We start from the raw sequence: 23,366 nt of genomic DNA on the forward strand, positions 1-23,366 counted from the left end.
AAATTCATCTGCAAAATCAGTTTAAAGAAATGAACATCACTGAGAAGGCCAGAGTTTATTGCTCGCCCATTTTCCTCCTAAAGAGGGCATTGTTAATCCTTCAGCTGAGTGTTGAAATTATTGAGGTGATAGCATACTACAACTGCATTTGGCAGGGAATGTCAGAATGTTTCTGTGGAGGTTTTGCAACATGTATCCAGATCAATGCAGCGTGTGATGTCGAGGATTCGGAATATCTGAGATACCCATCCTTCGAAATGATGAAAGAAGTGAGTTTGTTACATCTCTACATGTCATCAGACAAAATGACAATGGCCACCATGGGGGTGAGTCATAGTAAGAAAACACAGAGAGTTGCTGGTTGCCTCAGTATGTAATTGCTTGTGTTATTAAGGTAAGTAATCGTGGCAGGTAATGTGGTTGCAAAATCAGAGTTAAAAATAAAGATATGAGGGGTATTGTTCATTATCATCCCTTCCAACTGTATCACATTGGATTGTCTGCTTTGCCCCTCACGCATTTTGCATTTAAATTAATTAAACGTAAAACACAGTTGATTGGTGGTTAATCGGTGAGGAATTACCATATGTGATATGGTGATGGGGAGAAAAAACAGTCAGTTGTACGTGGATATAAAGAAAACAGAGTGAAGGTATACAAGAACAATTACACAAAGTGGAGAAAGGTGAAGGTTGGATTCTAACATGTTATATGTTTCAGGAAAGTTGGGAGAAAAATGCTCAGCGATTAAAGTAATAATTAACATTTGTAAATAATTATGACAGTGCTACTGCTGTGAGAATGAAACAAATGTGTTTAAATATAATGTTGGAGAACAAATGGAATCTATGAAAGAGGTAACAAAAATGTCGACTTATCATCATCCCTGGAATGAACCAAGGGGAATTATAATCTTTGACGCACAATGTTTTGCTTTAATTGAGGAACCACGATTTATATAGATCAACTGGCTGAGTGTAGAAATATGCATGTCTGATTTGCTGATGAACAGAAATTCATCAAATCCCAAGGGGGTCCTTATAGAATGAGCAATGTATTGGGTATTTGAATTCAAAAGCCTCACTTGAGAGTAAAGTGGAGAACTCAAGGTAGGTGTTCAGATGGACAGGTATGGTTATTGATCTCAGAAAGGAACATAAAATATTGGTAAACTGAATAAGATGCAGATTGAAGTAATGAATATAGAGAATCACTCATCAAAGTTTGGGAGACAATCTCATAGAGGATCATTTTCCCTTGGTGAGTGTCAGAGAATAGATTTGACAACAACATGCGAGCAGTGATTTGTACCATTTTCATGAATTTGTTATCCTTTTGCTGCACTGAATGACAAACCCACAATGATTTACAGGTCAACAACTGATATAATGTTCATAGGATCAAACGTCCCAACAACGATGTAGAAATATAGAAAATGGGAGCAACTGTGGGCCATTTGGCCTTTCAAGCCTGTTTTTGTTATTAATTATGATCATGTCTGATCATTCAGCTAAACAAACTATTTCCCCAATTTTGCTCGATTCTTTTAGGCCCAAGTGTTACATTCTGTGATCCTGCTGCTAAGAACATTGATACTGCAATGCATTGAATTTGTGAAATCAAAACACAGCACATTTCTGATCTGAAACTGCATCTCACCAAAATTAGGATCAAGATATCCTAGCAAATTAGTGGTAAAGTAATCAGGAATAATTATTCTTTGGTATGAGTTCCAAAATATTTCTTCAGAAGTTCCTCTGTGCACAATCCTAAGCCCAACCGTTTTCAACCGCTTTAACAATTACTTTCCCTCCATCCTAAGGTGACAAGCAGGAAGGTTCATGGATGATGCTAGATTTCGCAGAACCATTCATGACACCACAGATGTTGCTACAGCAGCTCAAGCAAAAATACAAAAGTACCTGGATATTATTTGGAAGCAGCTAATAAGTTGCAAGTTACATCTCACCATGAAAAGGCCAGGTAATGACCATCGCCAGCAAGAGTATATCTAATCACTCTTCATTGAAGTTCACTTAATTCACTGAATCAATGACTATCAGTACCCAGCAGTTACCAATGGTCCATAACTTCCTTAGTCTTTCAAATAAATGCAGTGCTTCAAGAACAGGAAAGACGATAGGAGTCCTGTGTGGCTATTTCACCTTGTCAGTCAGCAAAGCATGTCCACCATTCACAAGACACAAGTTTAGGACCGGGATAAAATACTCCATACTTACCTCTAAAAACGCAACAGATGTCTACACCATCCAGGACAAAACAGCCTGGTTGTTGGGCAACACAGCCACAACATTCACTCCTTCCACCACCAATGTTCAGTAGCAGCGGTGTGAAGCATCCACATGATGCACCGTAGAAATTTACTATGCAACAGATTGCAATTCCATGGCTACAATCATCTAGAAACAGATGGGCAGAAGATACAACTGAATACCACCAGCAGCCAGTTCCAAATCTTTCACTATACTGACTTGAAACTATATCTCTGCTCCTTTGCTGCCACTGGGACAAAATCCTGGAACCTTCCCCCTAAGCATTCATTTTACCGACAACAAATGGGCTGCGACTGCTCAAGAAGTGGTCAACTTCTTGAGGGTATTTATGGACTGACAATGAATGCTGTCCAACAGGTGCCTCCCAGAACACATGAATTCACCATGAAAATGTTCCCGCATGTTAAGAATGGATTTTTGGTTGTTGGATATTGTATAAGATCAATTGCTATGCAGGAAAACAAAATACAAAGAGTGCTCAGAAAATTATTTTGCTTGGCTGCAAGAATGACTCCTTCATCGACCATGGTAGATATATTCACTATAAATTTATCACCTTTCCAACAAACCCATGAGATGCATGCCAGTGTACAGAATAAACATATAGGTAACTCAGTCAAGATCCTGAATGCCCAATCTTAACCAACAAGATTGACAGAACATTTTATGAAAACATTAAACATCACAGATAGCCACTGTGCTGCCATGTTAAATAAAATCCTGATGATAAATACACCTGTTCGTATTTCATTTGATCTTTAACTTTACATGGTAGATGAATTGTAATGTCTTTACTTCTCATTCCTCTTCAGTTCACTGTAAACTGACTGCTCCTGCACTTTCAATCCCTGTTAAATTTAAAAAAGAGAGGCAGATGTTCTTATTAAGGGAAATAATGTGGTAAACTAAAACTGAGACGAAACACACATCGTAAATTGCATGTGAATGTTTAAAATAAGATTCAACAATGTCATTACCATGTAAATATTTTCATCAAATGGTTTCATAGCTTTCTCCTGTAAAAATGCAATTTGAAAGATGTATGTCATCATGGTTAACAAAAATGGTAGTAGGTCATTTAAACTTAAACACTGTAAACATGTAATATGCATCTGCACATTGTGAGGAAGAATTTCCTCGATTAATATTCTGCTGATACTTCACTCTGAGCTGTTCCCTTCACAAAATATGGTTGATTTTTGTTGCCTTCTACTCTGAAGAGCAGGTGAGGATATAAGACCCAAATCTATTTAAACAACTGCAGTGAGAGAACCTGCTTGGTTATCATTTTATTAAACCCTGCAAGAGCCTCCTAACTAGCTGTCTTAAAACTCCACATGGGCCATGGTGACTCTCAGGTTAAAATAGCACCAACTGACTATCTCCAATGAAAAGGCTGCCCTATGATCAGGTAGGGTTACATTTTACATTTGGATTTTCTTAACAATCAAATTTTTTAAATCACAAGAAAGATCCCATCTTTTTTGGTTTATTAATAAATCCACTTCCTTTAAACAGTGGGAAAAAAGAGGTTCACGGTTGCAAAACTGGCTTTACTTTAATGAGCACAGTCACTTAACTGTATATTGATTGCACCAACATAATTGTATTAATTGCACCAACCTTTTGATTTCTTGGAATATTTTCATAGATCGCTGATGTTTTCCCACTGAGTGCTGTAGGGTGCTCTGAAAAAGCAAAATAATTAATTTACCATGAATAGTCAACTGTGGAGCCATTGGCTGTGCTGTTCATCCTGCCATACCAGTATCACCTTTCACTAATATCGAACTAAATCCATTCCCTTGTTATTTCAGTACAGCTTGATTAAAGTTTTCTTACAAGTATTTATCCGATATTCTTGTGAGTGTACAATTTGTGTACAACAACATTTCAGTCTGTACCTTCCAGATTTGAGCAACTCAAGGTCTGAAAGGAAAGTGCAATTGAATTTTCAAAAAAAAGACAACTTTTTAGTTGCTATTTATTTAATATTTTGCAGTGGAACACGGCTTTTCATTCCTTTTTATACAAAATTCTTGCAAAAATTCTGTTCATCTGTCATATCTACTATTCACCTCCATGATCCAGGACATTCAACCCAGTCTCCTCACTGCTCCAATGAGCTGTGACATCACCTGTTGTGCATCAAATTGCTTGATAATATTCTATGCAACACCATTAATCCTCAAACAATGGACAATTCTAAATTCCAATAGATTTCGGATAATCGAGGCATTGTGTGAGTGAAGTTCCTCATCATTCCATTATCGGTATGGAATGGGTTCTGTGTTTCTTAAATTAATTATTATTAACAGGTGCATTGAATAGAGGATTAAAGTTTATTCTAGGAATTGTTTCAGTTAAAGAACACAATCAATCAAACAATACCACGCATTTTTCCTGCACGTTTTCCCTTTGACTAAGTGATAAAAGCCAAGATTCAAATTTCCATTTTCCAAAACACATTTGCTGTGCTGCGAAGTCAGATGCTGATTCCTGGTCATCACTTCAATAGTCAAACCATGATGTTAATTATTTAACCCAAAAAATCACGTAGTTGTATCAGATTTGACTGAAGTTACAGACTGAAATCCCAATTAATAGATAGCAAAATAATTAGATTCTGTACAACATCCATGTCAAGATAATCTCTCTAGGTTCTAAACATAAACGAATACACAAAATCGTAGAAAATGTGACAATGGAATGTGAAAATAGATTAGAAGTACAGACTATGCTTGGAAAGTCACAGGATTTACAACAGGATATGCACGAAATAATGGGCTGTCATTTTCTACCCTTCACAAATTAGCAACAAAGGAAAAAAATCGATCATGACAAATGCTGAAAGTATCACTCCAAATAGGGCTTTAATTATGTTCTGCAATTACTTTAACTGGAAAGCACATGGCAGTGATTATTATGTTAACTTATCTTAATGTAGCTGCACACGTGAACATTCAACAGCCAGTATGATACGTGGCTCATCGAATTAACCTCAAATCAATAAACACTCTTAGATCTTGCACTCAAATCACAACACGGAAATGGTGAGATAATTCACTTACCACTTTCTGCTGAGCTAATATTTTGTCCTTGTGTTGAAGATTTCATTCTAAAATTATTTGTGAAAAATAGAAAATTGTGAGTTTTTTATGAGAATATTGCACTGTAATAATAATTAGTTGGAACAGAAATTCAACTTAACTGGTTATTGCTAATGGAAACCATTTATTTTAAAAGTATAAAATGCAAATTTATTACTGGCTGACCACAATCCATAATAGGAATATAGACCAAATACTTCAGGTAATGAAGGATTGAACAAATAACATGATCAGAACGTAAGAGCATGAATTGTATTAGTTTAACCCACCATTTACATTGTTACAACTCGTCAAAAATGAAAAAAAACTACTTAAATTGATGAAGTCTAGGAAATTCTTTCGAATTACAGCTTCAGTATTGGCGAGTTAAAATCATGTCTTTGCATCAGCAGCAGGAAATAAACTTTCCATTGAATTAAAATGATCAACTAAAAGGTTTCTTCTTTGATGCAAAATATAAAACATCAGCATTTGCTGGTGTAAATATGCTTTGCAATTGTCTATGATTGAAGTAGAAACATTAATCACCCCCTTTTTTAACAACCTACATTACTTAAAATCACTTGGCCATGAAGAAAAGTTGTAAATTTCAGGGAAAAAAATATATACTATACTTACCCTTGTGGTTTCATTTTGATTAACCATGCACTGAGCCCACTGATAAAACCCAGACAAAGAAGAACAGCAATCACTATGCCTACTATGACGACAGCATTGACTTTATCCCTGGAATTTAATTGATCTGAAAATGCAACAGGAACAAGTAATGAAGAATGGCATCATAAAATGGTCACAATTGCATTCTCTTGATCAGTCACTTCATTTACAGATAATAAAGTGTGAAGCTGGATGAACACAGCAGGCCAAGCAGCATCTCAGGAGCACAAAAGCTGACGTTTCGGGCCTAGACCCTTCAACAGAGATGTCTAGGCCCGAAACGTCAGCTTTTGTGCTCCTGAGATGCTGCTTGGCCTGCTGTGTTCATCCAGCTTCACACTTTATTATCTCAGATTCTCCAGCATCTGCAGTTCCCATTATCATTTCATTTACAGACATGGCTAGCAAGACAGAAACATACCAGTAATGTCATTACACCTAATGGGGAGACCAGCCAATGAAGTGAGAGTTGGTGACTGCTAAATTCAGTTTGTAACTGTCGAAATATGTAGCTGGCTTCTGTCCTGGTGAACATACAACTATTGTCAGCTGTAAAAATCCTCTGGTTCATGAACGTCCTTTATGAAACAGACGCTGTTGTCCTTCATGGCTTGCTGTACATGTGACTCCTGGACTGTAGCAACTCTAGTGGACTCTGAAATGGGCGTGAAAGCTACACAATACCAGGACGACAAATGATGGCCTTTGCAGTGATGCCCACATTTTACAAAAAGTAAGAAAAAGAAAACTAACTTCAGTGAGCGGCCTGGCTGTAAAGCTTCTGTGCACTTGGTAAAGCCAGCTTTTTCATTTTTTCTTCTACAGATTTTACAGGCTGAAACAAGTGCTGAAGTTGCTTTGAGTGCAATCCCATAGTTGCTAACTAGAATTTCAAAACTCCAAAAAAAAAGAGGCTTTTACATCCTTTTCTTTCATTCCAGAACATACTAATATGGTACCTCAGTTGCTCTGTATAAATTTTGCATTCTTTAAAATTCCATTCTCTGAGTCTTGCATTGGATCCCAATTGTTCAATTATGAATTATTCAGGTGATGTGGACTTTTCTGGTTTGGTCAGCCTTTATTTCCTATTCCTATTTGAACTTGAGAAACTGTTGGTGAACTGCTAACGTGATCCACTGAAATCTAGTTGGTTCAAAGACCCCCGAGATACTCTTTAGGAGGTGAGTTCCATAATGTTATTGGAATGGAAATGTAGTTTCTGGTCAGGATGGTGAATGGCTCGGCAAAGATTTTGAAGCTGGCAGTGTTCTGATGAGTCTGCTACCCATCTGCTTCCAGATGAGACTGGGCACAGGTTTGGAACATGCTGTTGAAGGACTCCTGGTGAATTTCAGCAAAAAGGAGATGTCTGAGTAGCTTTGCATTTCCAGCAATGCACAACTTTCCTGACATGGATTCTACAGCCCATTTTTGCATTTTACATGTCTTTCAAGCTCAAGAGGTTCAGGGTAGTGGGGAGTTCAACCATTGTTCAAATGATGGGGAAGCCAAAAAGAGACATGGAACAAACCGCTGCCCACAATTACAGATGTTCCTTTAAATGTGGAAAAATGTACAAGGAAGCCAAAGATAAATTATGGATTGTTAATGAACTGTATATGGTAGAGCAAAACAGACGTTTTAGCCTGGATTTCACCAGCAAATTAGCAATAGGAAGAATTCATAGTTGGTCTACTAGTATAGAATTATAAAGCCATATATGAAATAGAGACAGAAGTATGTTGTTTGGCCCCTTGTCATTCAATATGATTCTGACTGACCTGACACTACTCACATCCACTTTGCCCTTCTTTCCCTGTAACTCTTGATTCCCCTACTGATCAGGAATTTATCTATCTCAGTCTTAAAGAAACACAAGTGTTCTTCCAAACAAGCAAGGATTTCCAAAAACTCTGACTCCTCAGAGGAAAGAAAGTGCTCCTCATCTCAATTTTAAAATGGCACTCCTTAATACTGAGACTACGCCATTTGTTCCAATAGTCTCTCAAGAGGGGGATTTGGGCACTTGATCCTTAATGGTTGTTCTGCTATTCTGTCAGAACATGGCTACAATGTTTACGGTCAAAAATACTGGTAATACTGCAAACCAGCCATAAATAAGAAAATTGAAGTAAGGGAGTAATTCAGGAAAATTACAATCAGTGAAAACAAAATACTGAATAAATGGTTGAGACCATGAAGTGGTAATTGCCCCAGTACTGATGAACAACATCTCAGCATCACTCTGTACCAATCACTCTGTAATGGTTTATTGAATCATACCATTTACCGCAATATGTACATTCAACACATTATTTTTTCTATGAATGCCACATATATTCAACTACTGTGCCTTTAAATCAGTGGTTTTTTTAACATTACATTCCATTTTGATCCAACTTCATGCTTGTTGTTATGTCATTTTTAATCTAAACTTGCTTATTCCTCTTCTAGTCCTTTTTGACAGGTTTCTTAGCATATATCCTTGAGAGGATGTGAGTCTTGATCTTGCCAAAGTGCAACCCGTCCAACTTATAGAGTTCTCACCTGCCACAAATAATGTTAAAAAGCCTCAGGAATCTAACACCTTCCCTGCTGTGCCAGTTTTCCATCCACATACCAATCACTTAACTATCCAGTCTTTGCGCTCTTGAGTGCAAGTCCATTTACCACTTTGGAAATTGTATTTTTCATTCTCCTTGCTAGGTCCCTGAAATCCGTGTTGTGGGTTTCACTCATTTTCCTACACAAGTTCTTCAGTCTTGCTACAATTGGAGACAATGTGGAAAATGTTGATTGCAAAGGGGAAAATAATGCCATATCTGAACATGTGTAGGGTTGGTGAGTTGGAAGGCCTGGATGAACTGCATCTCAGTTTTCTCTAGCAAACGATGGTGGATATACAGACAGGAAATGTTTTGTTCTTTCGGTCTTTCCTAGATACACCTGTGAATCAATAATAATTGCCAGAAGAAAATCTAATTCCCCACTGAAGCCAGAGTGAAAGGGGTAGTCTTAGGGACTATAGGGCAGTATGTCTAAATACAAAAATTTGGAATCCATTAATTGGGAAGGGAAGTTATATGGCACTTGTTTTAAGATAATCAAATGGTGCCAGAAAGAATTTGTAAAGTGAAAATTGTATTTGACTGATCTAATTGATAGTTTCAATGGAACAGCAGAAGAATTTGACTGATACATTGGAGTCGGCATTGTTCAAAGGGATAACTGGAAGAAACTTCGAAAAGTCTGCACATCAAAGACTGATTAACAAAAGTGATATTTATGAAATGGCATGCCATGGTGCAATGGAGTTTCTGAAATGCTGAAATGTTATTCCCTACAAACAGCACAGAGAGTTTTTCTTTAAACTTCCCCAGAAATCAAGCACTATGTTAAGTCCCTCAACAAAAAGTGGACCTCTTATGGAGAGGGATATGTATCTTCGATTACATGGAGGTGACAGTTAGTTTCAGAAGTTATTGATCAGCAACAAAGGCTGGCCTCCCATAAGCAACATCTTAAAGAAAACAGTTTCTGTCGGAGCATCTGCCACTGCATTTTAGATAAATAAAAGCTGACTGAATTGAAGAATAGAAAATTCCAAGGGTTTATGACAAAATGGATTTCATTGAACAATCTTTCACTAGGCGTCACAATTTAAGAACAAATAAAAGTGCCACCCATTTGCAACAGGCATGAGCAGAAGTGTTTTATTTTCTCATGATGGGTTGTGAGTCTTTCACATTACTAAAAGATGATGGAAACAGAACAGAGTGAGGAAGGGGGAATGAAAGATTATTTCATACAGTTGGGAAAGGTGAAATTATTGGATGAAACCTGGAAGTTACTAAATATTTCCAACTGTCTCATTTTTCCGGTTCAAAGCATTGTTTTTAACCTCCTTTGACATGAGTTTGATCAGCTGTCCTACTTTCTTCATGTTCCAGCAACATGATTGTTTATCAGCTGCAAATTGTGTGTTTTTTTTTTCAAATCATGCACAGAAAGGGGTGTCCCTGGCCCGGCCATCAAATTCTACCATCTGCTGATTTGAATTCGGCCTCAGAGAAGTACTCAGGTTTCTGCAATGGTAGTCTAGCAATGATGCCACCAGGCCATCTTCTACCTAATAAATGGTCCTTAAGCTGAAGGGGCAATTAAGGACAGTCACGTTGCAGGTATTACAAGTGATGCTCACATTACAAGGTGAAAAATATGAAGAGTCCAGCTCAGATATACTCACTGATGTCCAGACTCACCTAATGTTCATTGTCTCTATGGGCTCTGCCCTCCGTCCTGTCTCAACTGCCCTCTCCAGGCACAATGCCCAACAAAATTAGAATGCGAGATGAGTCCTCCACTCACTCTGATATATTTTTCCAAATCCCATGTGAAGTTGGCCTCTCTAGAAATAGGACCCTGATAGGAAACATTGGAAATGGAAGTGAAACCTGTTTCGATGCTCAAGATCTATGTGTGGCAGTGCTGTTAGGTGCACAGAGCTGAGTGGGTGGAACTCAGAGAAAGCCTGGAACTCACTGCGCCCCCTCCCCCCCCGCCACCGCCCCCACTCCCCAATCCTTCCCTAAAGGGCAGCATTGAACCAGAAATTGCTACTTCCCACCTGGATAATCAACAGTGGTTTCATATTCAACATGAGGCTCTTCCTTCTTGATTTCTATTGAATCCAAATGCCACCATCTTCTGATTTGAACCCAGGGTCTCCAGAACAGTGTCTGATTGTTTACCAATGATACCACTAGGCCATCTCCTCAACAAGTAATGTACCTTAAGCAGAAGGGTCAATTTAGAACGCTTACAATGCAGGATGCGCAACCGACACCTATATTGCAAGGTGGAAAACTTAAGGAAAGTACATTCACTGATATCCAGGCACAGCGAATTTTCAAAGCGCAACTAACATTCATCATCCCTCTGATGATCTCTGCCCTCCATCAAACCACCCCCAACCCCCAACCAAGCAAACGGCCAAACAAACCCAAGTCCAACTTGAACCCCCCCCCCCCCCCCAACTCAATCTGATATATTTTTCCAGATCGCTTGTGATGTTTGCATGCCCTAAAGATGGTCGCTTATGGGAATCATTGGAAATGGTCAGGATCTATGCATGGCACTGAGACTGGATGTACAGCTCTGGGTGGTGGAACTCAGGGTGAGTTTGAAGCTTGCCACGCTGCAGGTGAATTGTCAAAGCAATTCCTGGACAGTACACATTCCTCTCCCTTTACACAGGCAACTCCATGCACAAAGCAATACGACATGCAGCTAACCAAGTACATGTAGGGTGAGGGCCGCTGATGCTTTGCTGCCATTTCAGAGGCCATGCTAATGGTGTACTCACCACTGTCTGAAAATGTCACTGATTTCAGCGGGAGGAATCTATTTGGCAGTATTATCTCAGAACGCAGTTTATATTCAATACTTGGAAAAATGGATGAACTGATTTACAATGCAACATTTGTCCAACTGAACTCCCAATTCCCAACTTTCACTGCAGCTGACGGTTTTAATGTAAAATAAAATTTCTCCAACACTCATGTTAACCTGCCTGTGTTCGGCCTAGATCAACAAGGCTTGGATCCAATTAAAGAAATAAACTTCAATAAGAGAAATTTGACCCAAGATTGAATTCTCTAGAATGAGAATGGCATTTTTGTTTAAACTTGACCTGTTTTTCAAGATCAATTGATTTCTGTCTTATATTTCGTTCACTAAAATGAACAGTGTGAGGGTGTGATTCTTACTGATTGCGAATGAGGGCATTGGCTGTTTATTTGGATGACAATGGTGTTTAGGAATATTGGGGTAAAGGCAGGAGATTAAGATTGAGTAATAGAGGCGTTGCAGGCTCTGTTCTCATTATAATCTCCTTCTGCAGGGTAACAATTGAAATTGTGTCCATGCTGAATGTTAACCCAGAGGAAGGCTTGGGAAGAAAAAAAAATGTAACTTTCTGGCCTGGATACTTGAAAATACCTTGTCAAGTAATCCTAATGGCTTGCATTGGCTTTACCTCATGTAATAGTCTATATATTATTAATTGAAACACCGATGCCGCAAACCCTCAACAACAGATTATATTGTAACTAATGCTTTTCCATCAACAACTTGTGTGATGTTGCCAAAGCTTGAGTTGGCTAAAGTTACTTTCTGAATGCCAAGTGCAGGACAATTTCCAATCTACATCTAACAACAGGGATATGTTGAGTCAGATGGAAGTGCAGATGTTGCAACCCATTAGGTCAGAGAGGAGGTTCTGTAGCAATGTTTAATGAATTCCTGTATCATTGTGGCAGCTGCCATGAATGACATTGGAACATTACAAATAATTTAAATCGTGTTTAGGATTCACAAATATTAAAACGAAATGACTGCTGAATTGCAGCATGCCGTTTCATGTATTTAAACTTATTATGATATATTGTTTTGTAAAGTGCTGTTTTGGGCCGTGGATGTTAATTACCAATGTGGAATAGGATACATATTCCTTTAAGTTCGGAAAATGTGAGAACATATCTGTGACGCAGTGCAGCATAATACTGCTCACACATCGCATGAGTGTGGAAGGAGAAACAAAAATGAAATTTACCCCTCTTGTTTACATGACTGCATCAGCTAGGAGAACAAATGGAGCCTATCCATAAAGTCTGTTTTGGGCAGCATGGTGGCTCCATGGTTAGTACTGCTACCTCACAGCGCCACGGACCCAGCTTTGATTCCACCCGCTGTCGGCTGCCTGTGTGTAGTTACCACATTCTCCCAATATCTGCGTGGGTTTCCTCCGGGTGCTCTGGTTTCTTCCCACAATCCAAAGATGTGCAAGCTAGATGGATTGGCCGTGCTAAATTTCCTGAAGTGTTCAGGGGCATGTAGATTAGGTGAGTTATGCAGGATGTGCCTGGGTGGGATTCTCTGAGGGTCAGTGTGGACTTGTTGGGCTGAAGGGTCTGTTTCCACACCTCAAGGATTCTATGATATACAAGATAATTAATATTCTACTGAAAAATATTGCTCAATGAAAACAAAACATATAAACCCTTCCTTGTGGGGGATGCATGTTGTAGAAAAGCCAGTGGATAGCACAATATAACAACACTCATGGATGAAAAGTGAAACCAATACAAAATTTCTGGTGTCCGTCTGGTCAGGATTTTCACATCATGTGTTGGTTTATAGTACAAGTGACTCCAGGCCTACAGAAACGTGATAAAAATAAAATAAGCTGCATTTTTTTTTGAAATTCATTCCCAGATGTGAATTAGCCAGCTTTTATTGCATATGCCTGACTGCTCAAATGCATTAAGAGTCACAAAGTTGCTAATCTGGAGTCATGCATAGGTCAGACAATGCAAAAATGGTAGATTTCCCTCATCAGAAGGACACCAAAACCAGACAATTCCCCCCAACTTGGATAATCAACAATGGATTCAGGGTGACCATGAGGGTCTTCATTCCAGATTTCTACTGAATTCAAATTTCACCATCCACTGACTTGAACCTGATTCACCAGAGCAGCAGCTGGATTTAAGGAATGATAATCTACTAATGATACCACTGGGCCATCTCCTCCACAAACAATTCCCCTTAAGGTGAAGGGTCAATTAGAGATGGCCACAATGCAGGCAGTGCAAGTAACGCCCACATTCCAAAGTGCAAAATGTTAGGAACCTGGCTCCAGAGCACTCACTGATGTCCAAACCCATCAATTTTCCAAAACTCTCCAAAATTTCATCAGATTTCTGGCTTACTCCCAAGGCCAAATTGAACTGAGGGAAGGAGCAAAATGTTGAAGGAGATAAATTAATGGCTGAAGAAGTAGAGTATTATTCAGCATCTCAGGATTTTGAATCACTTTTTGGACATAAAAGAACTGTTCATAAAAGGAAGGCTCGAGCCTGAACTGGAATCAAACCAATATCTTAGCAGAAAATTTGCTCATTCCATTAATGGAGACTTTATACTGACGAAGAGGGCAATTGGAGGAATCAGAAGCAGCAGTGTAAACAGAATGATTGATGGGGAAAGTTCTGAATATGAAGACAGCATATCAATCAGAGCAGAAAGTCATGAGAGAGTCAGAGTACACAGTAAATCTGAAGATCTAAAATGCCTTTATGTCAATGCAAAGGGTCTTACAGGTAAGGCTGATGTATACAGGGCATCTCAAAGAAAATCAGATTGGGACATCATAGCTATTACAGAAAATTGGCTGAGAGATGGACAAGAATGGTAGCTCAATGGTCATGGTTTCAGATGGTATTGGAAGGATAGGAAAAGAAACAAGAAAGGAGGGAGCTGAAGTTTTTCATGAAGGAAAACATTACTGCTGTAAATAGAGAAGATAGCTCTGAAAACATCATCTAGAAATATCCTGAAAAAAGAAGGGCAAATTGAAACTAAGGAAGGAAGGATAGCTTGGATAGGATTGCACTACATGGCACCCAGTAGTCAGAGAGAAATTGAGAAGCAAATATGTTGGGAGATGTCAGACATATGTAAGCACATTATGGTTGTAAAACTGGGGGACTTTAGTTTTCTAAACATTGAGTGGGCCTGGCATAGTGTTAAGGTTTGGATGGTTAAGAACTTGCCAAACGTGTTCAAGGAAATCCAAGTGATGGAGCAAAACAGGACCTTCTTTTGGGTGATAAGGTAGGGAAGATGACTGAACTAAAACAAGGCGAACACTTTGCTTCGGATGATCATAAATCTATTCAATTCAAAATGATTTTGGTAAAGGATAAACCTTCATGAAAGTTAAAGCTTTTTTTATTTCGAGGAAGGCAGATTTTAATGGTACAACACAAGAACTTTCAACAGTTGATTGGAGTATGCTGTTCACAGGTGAAAAGATGTCTGACAAGTGGGAGAGTTCACGGAAATTATGTTCCTGTCAGAATGAAGGATAAGGCTGGCAAGAATAAGGAACAATGGATGAATAAATGTATTGTGGCTCCAGTTCAAAATGAAAGAGAATCTTGTTTTAGATGTAGACAGCTTAATTTATTTGAATCTCTCAATCAATATAAGGAGTGTAGGGGCTTTCTGAAGAAAGACAAAGATGGATTATGAGATAGCATTGGCAGATAAGGTTAAGCGTAAACCAAAGGATAACTAGAGAGAGGGTCAGGCCCCTCAAAGACCAAGGAGGTGGCTAATGTTCAGCCTTTGTTTCAGAAATGTTGTAAAAAGAAACTGGGGAACTACAATTGTGAGCCTGCTTTTGGTTGTGAGTAAATTGTTGGAGTTAATTTTAGTAGGTCGGATTTATGGATATTTAGAGGACAAAAATTGATTAGGGATAGTTAGCATGGTTTTGTGCAATGCAAATCATGTCTCACAAACTTGTTTGCATTTTTGAGAAGTTACCACAATGAGGACAAAGCAATAGGTGTAGTTTGTTGGACTTTAGTAAAGCCTTTGGCATGTAAACTAATTAGTAAACAGGTTTAGAGGCAAAGATAAAAGGAATACTGGTGGAGGGTTGCCTTTCAGACTGGAGGCCTGTTGCCAGCAGTGTTCCACATGGATCAGCTCTGGGTCTTCTTTTGTTTGTCATTTATAAAAATGATTTGGCTGAAAATATAGAAGGCATGGTTAATATGTTTGCGGACAACATCAAATTTGGTGGCATTGCAAATGGAGAAGATGGTTTGCTAAGATTACAAGTGGCCCTTGATCCATTGGGCCAATGGGCTGATGATGGCAAATGGAGCTCTATCTGGTTAAATGTGAGACAGATTTTGGCAAAACAAGCCAGGGTAGGGCTGATACAATCAATGGTGGGGCCTTTTGTAGTGTTGTAGAACAAGAGGGACCAAGGGGATCAGGGACAAAGTTCTTTGAAGTTTGCATCACATACAGGCAAGATCATTAAAATGCACTTGGCATGCTTGCATTAATTGCTCAGTCCTCTGAGTGCAGGAATTGAGAAGTCATATTAAGGTTGTACAGGACATTCGTTGGGTCTGCTGGGAACACTGCACTCAGTTCTATTTGGCCAGTTAAATGGAGGATATTGTTAAGATGAAGATGGTTCAGAATACATCAGATGCCAGGTAGGAAATTTGACCCGTAAAGAAAGTTTGGGTAGGCTGGGGTTTTTTTTATCACTGGGTAGGTTGAGACACAAATTTATTGAAGTTTATAAAGTAAAGGCGTGCAGATGAACTTAATTGCAGTTGCCTTTTCCCTAAAATTTCAGATTTCAGATTAGTGGGCACATTTTTAAGGTGAGTGAAGAGATATTTAAACCAAAAAGACGTGAGGGGCAACTTCCTTTAAACAGAGAGTTGTTCGTGTGTGGAATGACCTTCCAGAGTAAGTGATGGATGTGAGTGCATTTACAATGTTTAAAAGGCATTTGGATACGTGCATGAATAGGGAAGGTTTGGAGGGATATGGACAAAGGTTCAGGCAGGTGAGACTGGTTATATTTGGGATTATAGCTGGCCTGGACGGGTTAGACCCAATGGTCTGTTTACATACTGTTTAGCCCCATGACTCTATCCATCTCAAAATCTTTCAAGCGTCTCTTGGACAGGCAGATGGAGGATAGTAAAATGTAGGGTACGCAGGGTAGATTGATCTTAGTAGGATAATCGGTCAGTACGACATCATGGGACGATGGGCCTGACTGTCCTGTACAGGTCTATGATCTAGCCCCGGTCCCCAACCCAGCCGAAGCGATGCTCAGCAAAACCCGAGATCGAGTTAAACCCCCCTCTCACTCCGATGTATTATTTTTCCATATGCATTTTCATGTACATTTTTCCATGTGAGGTTGGCCTCACCAGCAGCAGATTCCTGATGGGAAACGTTGGAAACGGAAGGGAAACCTGGGTATGTGCACAGGATAGCTGCCTGACAGTGCTGTCAGGCACACTGCTCTGGGTGGGTGGAACTCGGAGGCGTTTGAAGCTCCACTGCCCCGTCCACACGGATGTGCACAGAGCAATTCCCGCTTTTCATATACACTCCTCTAACGCAGCAACCCCATACACAGAGCAATAGATCGCGCAGCTTACCAAGTACATGCAGGGTGATGGTCGCTGATGCTTGCTCGCCTTCTCCAGGGACCATGGTAACAGTGTATTTCCCACTGTCTGAGAACGTCAGCGGTTTCAGCAGGAGTGATCCATTGGGCGTTAATATCTCAGCACGGGGCTTGTAGTCGTTACTTAGAGAAACAGATGAACCGATCCACAGCCCAATACTTTTGCCGTTGAAATCCCAGTTCCCATTCTTCACAGAACGTGATGGTTTCACTGAAAAGTTCGCCGTTCCTCCGACACTCACATTAATCCTGTTTTCGGCCTGGATTGTGAACGTCTGGGGCTCAGCTGGAGAAATGAATATCGTTGAAGAAGTTGCAAACAGAAACTCTCTCCACGAGATATATATTTCTCTAAAGTCCTATCCATCACTCTGGCTCTTTAACAATCGCTTGTCGTCACGTTTCTCCAAGTTCCCAGACAGATAGCAATAGTCAGTGTCCCTGCCTCTGGGCCAGTGTTCCCAGCTACAAGTCTTACCTTCTCTGGAGATATATAACAGCATTCCTGCAAAGGTGGTGCCGGAAAATATCTATACCAGTTAGTATGAGGATGTGCACCTTACCTACTGCCATTAATAAGCAAACAGAGATCGTGGTAAGTGGCAGTCCCGCCATCCCTAATGCACCCCTCCAGTCTCCTCTGCATTCAGCGACCGATCCTCTCCTCCTGGGGCAGATCACTGAAGATAGTTCCGAAAGATGCGCTGCGAACTGGCCCGAATTCCGGACAACAGACAGGAAACGAATTGCACAATGCACAGCGAACCGTTAACAGCCAGTAACAAAAATGTGCGGAGGAAATGGAAAGAAAAATCGGAATGTGGTTCCTCTTTTCGGCAGTGATGATGAGGCTCATTATTCCCTCAGTTGGCACTCCCAGGGTTCAATTTCCACTTCAGGTGCTTGTACCTGGCCTTTCTGAATGGCGCTCAGGTTCATTCTCACGTTCGCTCAAACAATGCAGCTGGCCAGGCCCCACTTGCACTTGGATCTAAGCAGCTTCAGTGCCTGTGCTAAAGGATGGCAAAGAACATTCATAGCACAGAAGGGTCAGATGATGATCATTTCAATCAAGACTGTGAAACTAGCCCGTTGCTTTCAGTGGCATTGTCCAATGTCTCACCTTCCTCTCTCAACAATACAGTGGTCGCATTTCAAAAGAAACTTCAGAGACAGCCCCTTCATCACACTCTGATCAGGGAATTGTTAAAGCACCACTCCTCGCCAATGAAAAGACTTTTCATCACTTCAAACGTGTGTGTTGACTATTTGATGCAATATTCTGGATATGCCTGGATATATACAGATGAGGATAAACAACGCTGTTTAGGATAAAGTCATCTGCGAAAATTGAATGGTAATCAGCCAAATTAAACATTGTGGTAGTAGCCTATATTGTCCACAGAAGCACGACAGCACGGCATCAAGCCTTCTCCGATAACTCATTGCAAATGTATAACTCTTCTTTTTCCTGCAGAACATCTCTTCCCAATGTTTGACAAATTGAAGGAGTCAGAGATAAGCAATGGTCGAAAAAGGCAAATGAAACAATGATGACAGGGGGAAGAAAAGCTGATTTCCAGAATGACTGGTTGTTGTCTGAAGGGCTTTGCCTGAGGGTACAGTGGAGAGATGTTCATTCATGGTGTTCAAAAGAAGGTATGGTCACTATCTGAAATGCAGTACCTGCAGGATATGAAGAGCAGACCTTGAATGACATTGTTGTGTTGCTATTTCTGAGATCAAAGGAAGACATTCTGGACCAAATGGAGTTCTTCCCTGTGGTAACCTTGTGTTGCTTCCATATAGCACAGGCATCAGCATGAGATTCAGAGAAAGTTCAGCTTTAATCACCACGATACTGCACCTGTCAGAGCACATCATCACATTGTCATCCAGTGGCTCTTAATCTGAACCTTCCCATCTTTCCTAAACACTTTTTTAAAATTAATTCATGGTATGCGAGTGTTGCTGACTAACCAGCATTTATTGCCCAGAGGGCAGTTAAGAGTCAACCTCATTGCAGTGGGTTTGAAGTCAAATGTAGGCCAGGCCAGGTAGGTCTGACAGTTTTCTTCACTGAACGACATTCATGAACCAGGTGGGCTTTTCCATCAATCAACAATGGATTCACAGTCATCATTTTGCCTCTTAATTCCAGGTATTCATTGAATTCAAGTTCCACCATTTGTCATGGCAGGATTCGACCCAGGTCCCCATAACACGATCTGGTTCTCTGGATTGATAATCCAGCGATTATACCACTAGGCCATTGCTTCCTCAAATGAATGCATTTATACCTCTTCATTGGTGGGACATGAGATTACTGGCTGGCCAACATTTACTGCCCATCCCTTGATGCCCTTTGGAAGGTGATGGTGAGCTGAACCATTGTAGTCTATGTGCTGTTGCTTATGGCACTAGGGAGGCACTGCAAGGGAATTCAGTGAAAAGAGTGGTGATTTAGTTCCAGATGGTTGAATGAATTCAGGATGGCAAGTGGCTTGGAGTGGAAATTATTTGTCATTGTATTCCCATGTATGTCATTCGAGGTGCTAATGATAATGGTTTTGGAAGGTGCTGTTGAAGAATTGTTGGTTTTTGCAATGCATCTTCAGATGTTAGACAGCGCTGCTGCTGAGCCTCATTGGTGGAGTGATTTGATGTTTGTGGGCGTAGTGCTAATGAAATGAGATGCTGTGCCCTGGATATTGGAATTTCCAAGTGGAAGTGGGAAATATTCAATCAAATTTCTCACTTTGCATTTTGTACAGGCATTGGGGAGTAAGGAGGCCAGCTGCTTGCTGCATTATTCTCAGCCACTCAGCTTGTGATCTCATTGCAGGCTTGGTTCAAGCATGGCCAAAAGAGCTGAATTCCAGAGGTGAGGTAAGAGTGACAGCCCTTGACATCAAGGCTGCATTTGACCAGTTGTGGCATCAAGGAACCCAACCAAAACTGGAATCAATGCGCATCAGGCGGCAAGCTCTCCAGTGATTGGAGTCATACCTGACACATCGGGAGATGGTCATGGTTGTTGGAAGCCAATCGTCTCAACTCCAGGACATTTCTGCAGAACGTCCTCAGGGTAGTGTTCTAGGCCCAGCCATCTTCAGCTGCTTCATTAATGATCTTCCCTCCATCATAAGGATAGAAGTGGGGATGTTCACTGTGGGGTTGATTGCATAATGTTCAACACCATTCATGACTCCTCAGATACTGAAGCCATCCATGTTATTATGCAACCGGATCTGGACAATATACAAACTTGGGCTGACAAGTGGGAAGTGATGTTCACGCCACATAAATGCCATGCTGCAGCTATCACCAATAAGGGACAACATAGCCACTTCCCCTTGACATTCAGTGGTGTTACCGTCACTGAATCCTCCTTTGTCAATATCCTGTGGTTTGTCATTGACCACATTGACGCACCACTTTGACACAGTGCCGATAAAAAAAAACTTAGAGATATATCATCCTATTCCATCTCACGTGTTTGTGTTTATTCTGCCAGAGTTTTTCATGTTAAAGAGAATATATGATTGCAATTTCTGCACTGCTAATTTTAATTACACGTGGACTATCGCGGCTTTAAGTTCAGGGAAATTACCAGTCAATTATGAGCCAGGAGAGTGTTGTTTGTGTGCACCCTTTCAGTATGAACAGCAATGGAAGCAAAACAAATGCCTTGTGAATTTTGTTTTTGTAACAGTGTCAATATTTGAATGTGAAGAAGCAATGAATGGATGTTTGATGACATTGCAAATGGAAGATGTAGGGATTCTGGGAAGAGATTTCTTGGTGGAGAATGGTGGTTGCAGAAGAGTCAACACCCTGCATGATACAATCTCACTGGTTGATGTAAAATTACAACACTGAATAAAGGTGCTCACTGAATTCATTTAGAAAATGAAATGTGAGATCATTAATCAGGCTTTCTGTTGAGTTCAAGGGGCAATTATGGATGAGCAAATAATGGAAAAAGCCCACTCAGACACAATCACTGAAATCCATCCCACCCACCAAGCATGCACACACACACCACACGCACCAATCATCAAGTCTAAATTTCTCATTTTCCTGAAGAAAAGACATGTTTGTGCCATCTTGGCGCATGCTTTGATGGATTTCGTATGATCTTTCAAAATATTGCTATCTGATTACATGGATATGTGACTCCATTATTGTCTAAAGAAGTTGTAACTGTTCAAGTATAACCAGTGAAATTCCAGACTCTTTCTGAAAGATTACTGCAGACATAATCTGGAGCTGAGATGCAGGACCTCAAGTAATCATTTTCGTATGCCTTTGTGCCAGGTAAGAATCGAACTGCAGAGATTTCCCTTGGTTCTCATTGACTCCGGTTTTGCTAGGTATCATTGATGCCACACCCTGTCAAATGTGGCCTTCTTCTCAAGTGAAGTCATCCTCAACCCTGTATCAATTGCTGTCTCTATCTGAATGCTGTGCTTTATCAAAACAACATGTGCCTTGCTGATAATTCAATTCCAACAACAGCACAGATATCTGCAATATAAAACTTGTATCTAAGCAGGAACCTACTTTTCAGAACAAATTGCAAACCCCTGCTGCCAAAATGTTACTTTTGTTTACTTGCATATGACTGTGCTCTTGTATGATGTATCACAAAGGGATGACCATGTTGAGCTGCTGGATCACTGAGCAATGACATATGGTGCCTGAGGAGTCCAGGACCTTGAGAGTTAAGGCTACAATTGCAACTTTCTTTTGACTAGTGTACTGTAATACTATTGTCTGTGAATCTTACGTGTCTCAGCGTGACTACAGAGGAACTGGGCAGTTACAAGGAGTAGTATTTACAATAAAAATACAATACTGCAAATAAAAGGGTAAGAGTGGATTTTTGAATCATTACATTGTGTCAGTTCTTCAAGAAAAACAGAACAATATATCGAACATGGCAGTGGAGCTGAGAGCTGCTTCCATGCTGCACATTTGTCCAAATCATTGAAATGTGAGAGTGAGAAAAAAAAAGAAATAGATTACTTGGCTTCCCATGTAAATTGCAGTTCCTTTAACAGCTTTTGCAATGTATTTCCATCAATCTACTTTTGATACCTTTTCAGTATTTATCTATACACACTTACATGATGTCCCAACGCTATTTCTCACAACAAATTAATTGAATTGTCGAGAAGTTATGTTTGCATTTCCATGTAAAATCAAACTTTGATGAGTGTTGCCAAATACTAAGCCACTTAAAGTTTATTTCTATATGTCTGTGTAGGACTGAAGCTGTAATTTTATCTTTACATCTTAACGGTTGGAATGTGGTTAGTCAGCAGCAAGGTCAAATGTTGCAACTAATTGTGTGCAGAGGTGGTTCAAGTCTTATTTCACTACAGCAGTTGCCTCAATGGTATAATAATATTTGAGCAATTCCTAACATCAAAATTGGCCTTAATATTTTAGAAATATTTTTAAGAATTAAAAAAAGTTTCAAATAAATAAATCTTGGCTCATATTTTGCTGGATTTCATAATGTCTTTCAAAATTTGCATATTGATATCTGATGAAATGGACATGTAACTCCGTTATTGTCAAAAAAGGTTGTAACAGTTCAAGTATAACCAGCGAAATTCCAGACTGTATCTGAAAGGTGAGCTTGGAAAGCTGAGGTTTAAACATTCTACCAGCTGAAGGGAAGCTAAAATCTGCAAAGAAGCTCTTGCACAGCTGCCAAACTCTTTTGGAATTGAAGGGCAGTTGAAAGAGGAAGCAGGAGATGGGGAAGTATATGTGCATAGAAGTGACAAGTTCCTGTAAATAGGCAACATGATAATTGCAAACACTAAACCCAATTAATGGGAAGGAGAAAATACGCTTCGCCTTTTCAAGACTGATTTTCTTTTTACACCATGCACCGATAGCCATGTGTGCTTTAGTTTTGGATAGATGCAGGGTGATTTAGAATAGACAAGATGCAGGTGAAAATACATGAAGATAGAGAAAGAGGCTCAAGAGCGGAAAATGAGGAATAGACTGGAAGAGTGGGCATTCATCTCCGGGCTAGCATTTGAGGGTCTTTACTGATTTCCCTTGAACTGAGAATTTGCAATCTGAGTCCACTTGACAGCTGTAAAATTAATCTCGTTCTTGCAGATCCGGCGTGACACAGTCAATTCGCTCACTGAAAACTTACAAGGAATTAATTTTCCTGAATAATTCCAGAACAAT

At 39.9% G+C, this 23,366-nt stretch overlaps 1 protein-coding gene across 2 annotated transcripts in view; it reads right to left on the bottom strand.

Annotated features, from left to right (window-relative positions):
• The window catches only part of LOC125448405 (uncharacterized), a 34,233-nt gene that overhangs the window by 676 nt on the left and 10,191 nt on the right, over positions 1-23,366 (bottom strand). Inside the window, exons 1-7 of one of the 2 annotated variants that reach the window (XM_048523708.2) lie at positions 17,708-18,637; positions 17,116-17,430; positions 6,023-6,146; positions 5,366-5,412; positions 3,918-3,982; positions 3,272-3,310; positions 1-3,142 (exon numbers count right to left, since the gene is read on the bottom strand). The exon at positions 1-3,142 is cut by the window's left edge and continues 676 nt beyond it. In XM_048523708.2, coding sequence (XP_048379665.2) covers positions 3,086-3,142; positions 3,272-3,310; positions 3,918-3,982; positions 5,366-5,412; positions 6,023-6,146; positions 17,116-17,430; positions 17,708-17,759 — 699 coding nt within the window. In that variant the 5' untranslated portion in view covers positions 17,760-18,637 and the 3' untranslated portion in view covers positions 1-3,085. Of the gene's footprint in view, positions 3,143-3,271; positions 3,311-3,917; positions 3,983-5,365; positions 5,413-6,022; positions 6,147-17,115; positions 17,431-17,707; positions 18,638-23,366 lie in introns of those variants that run through there. The other variant, XM_048523709.2, reaches the window with a different exon arrangement.

The sequence above is a fragment of the Stegostoma tigrinum genome, chromosome 41, assembly GCF_030684315.1.
Source record: "Stegostoma tigrinum isolate sSteTig4 chromosome 41, sSteTig4.hap1, whole genome shotgun sequence".
Lineage (NCBI taxonomy): Eukaryota > Metazoa > Chordata > Chondrichthyes > Orectolobiformes > Stegostomatidae > Stegostoma > Stegostoma tigrinum.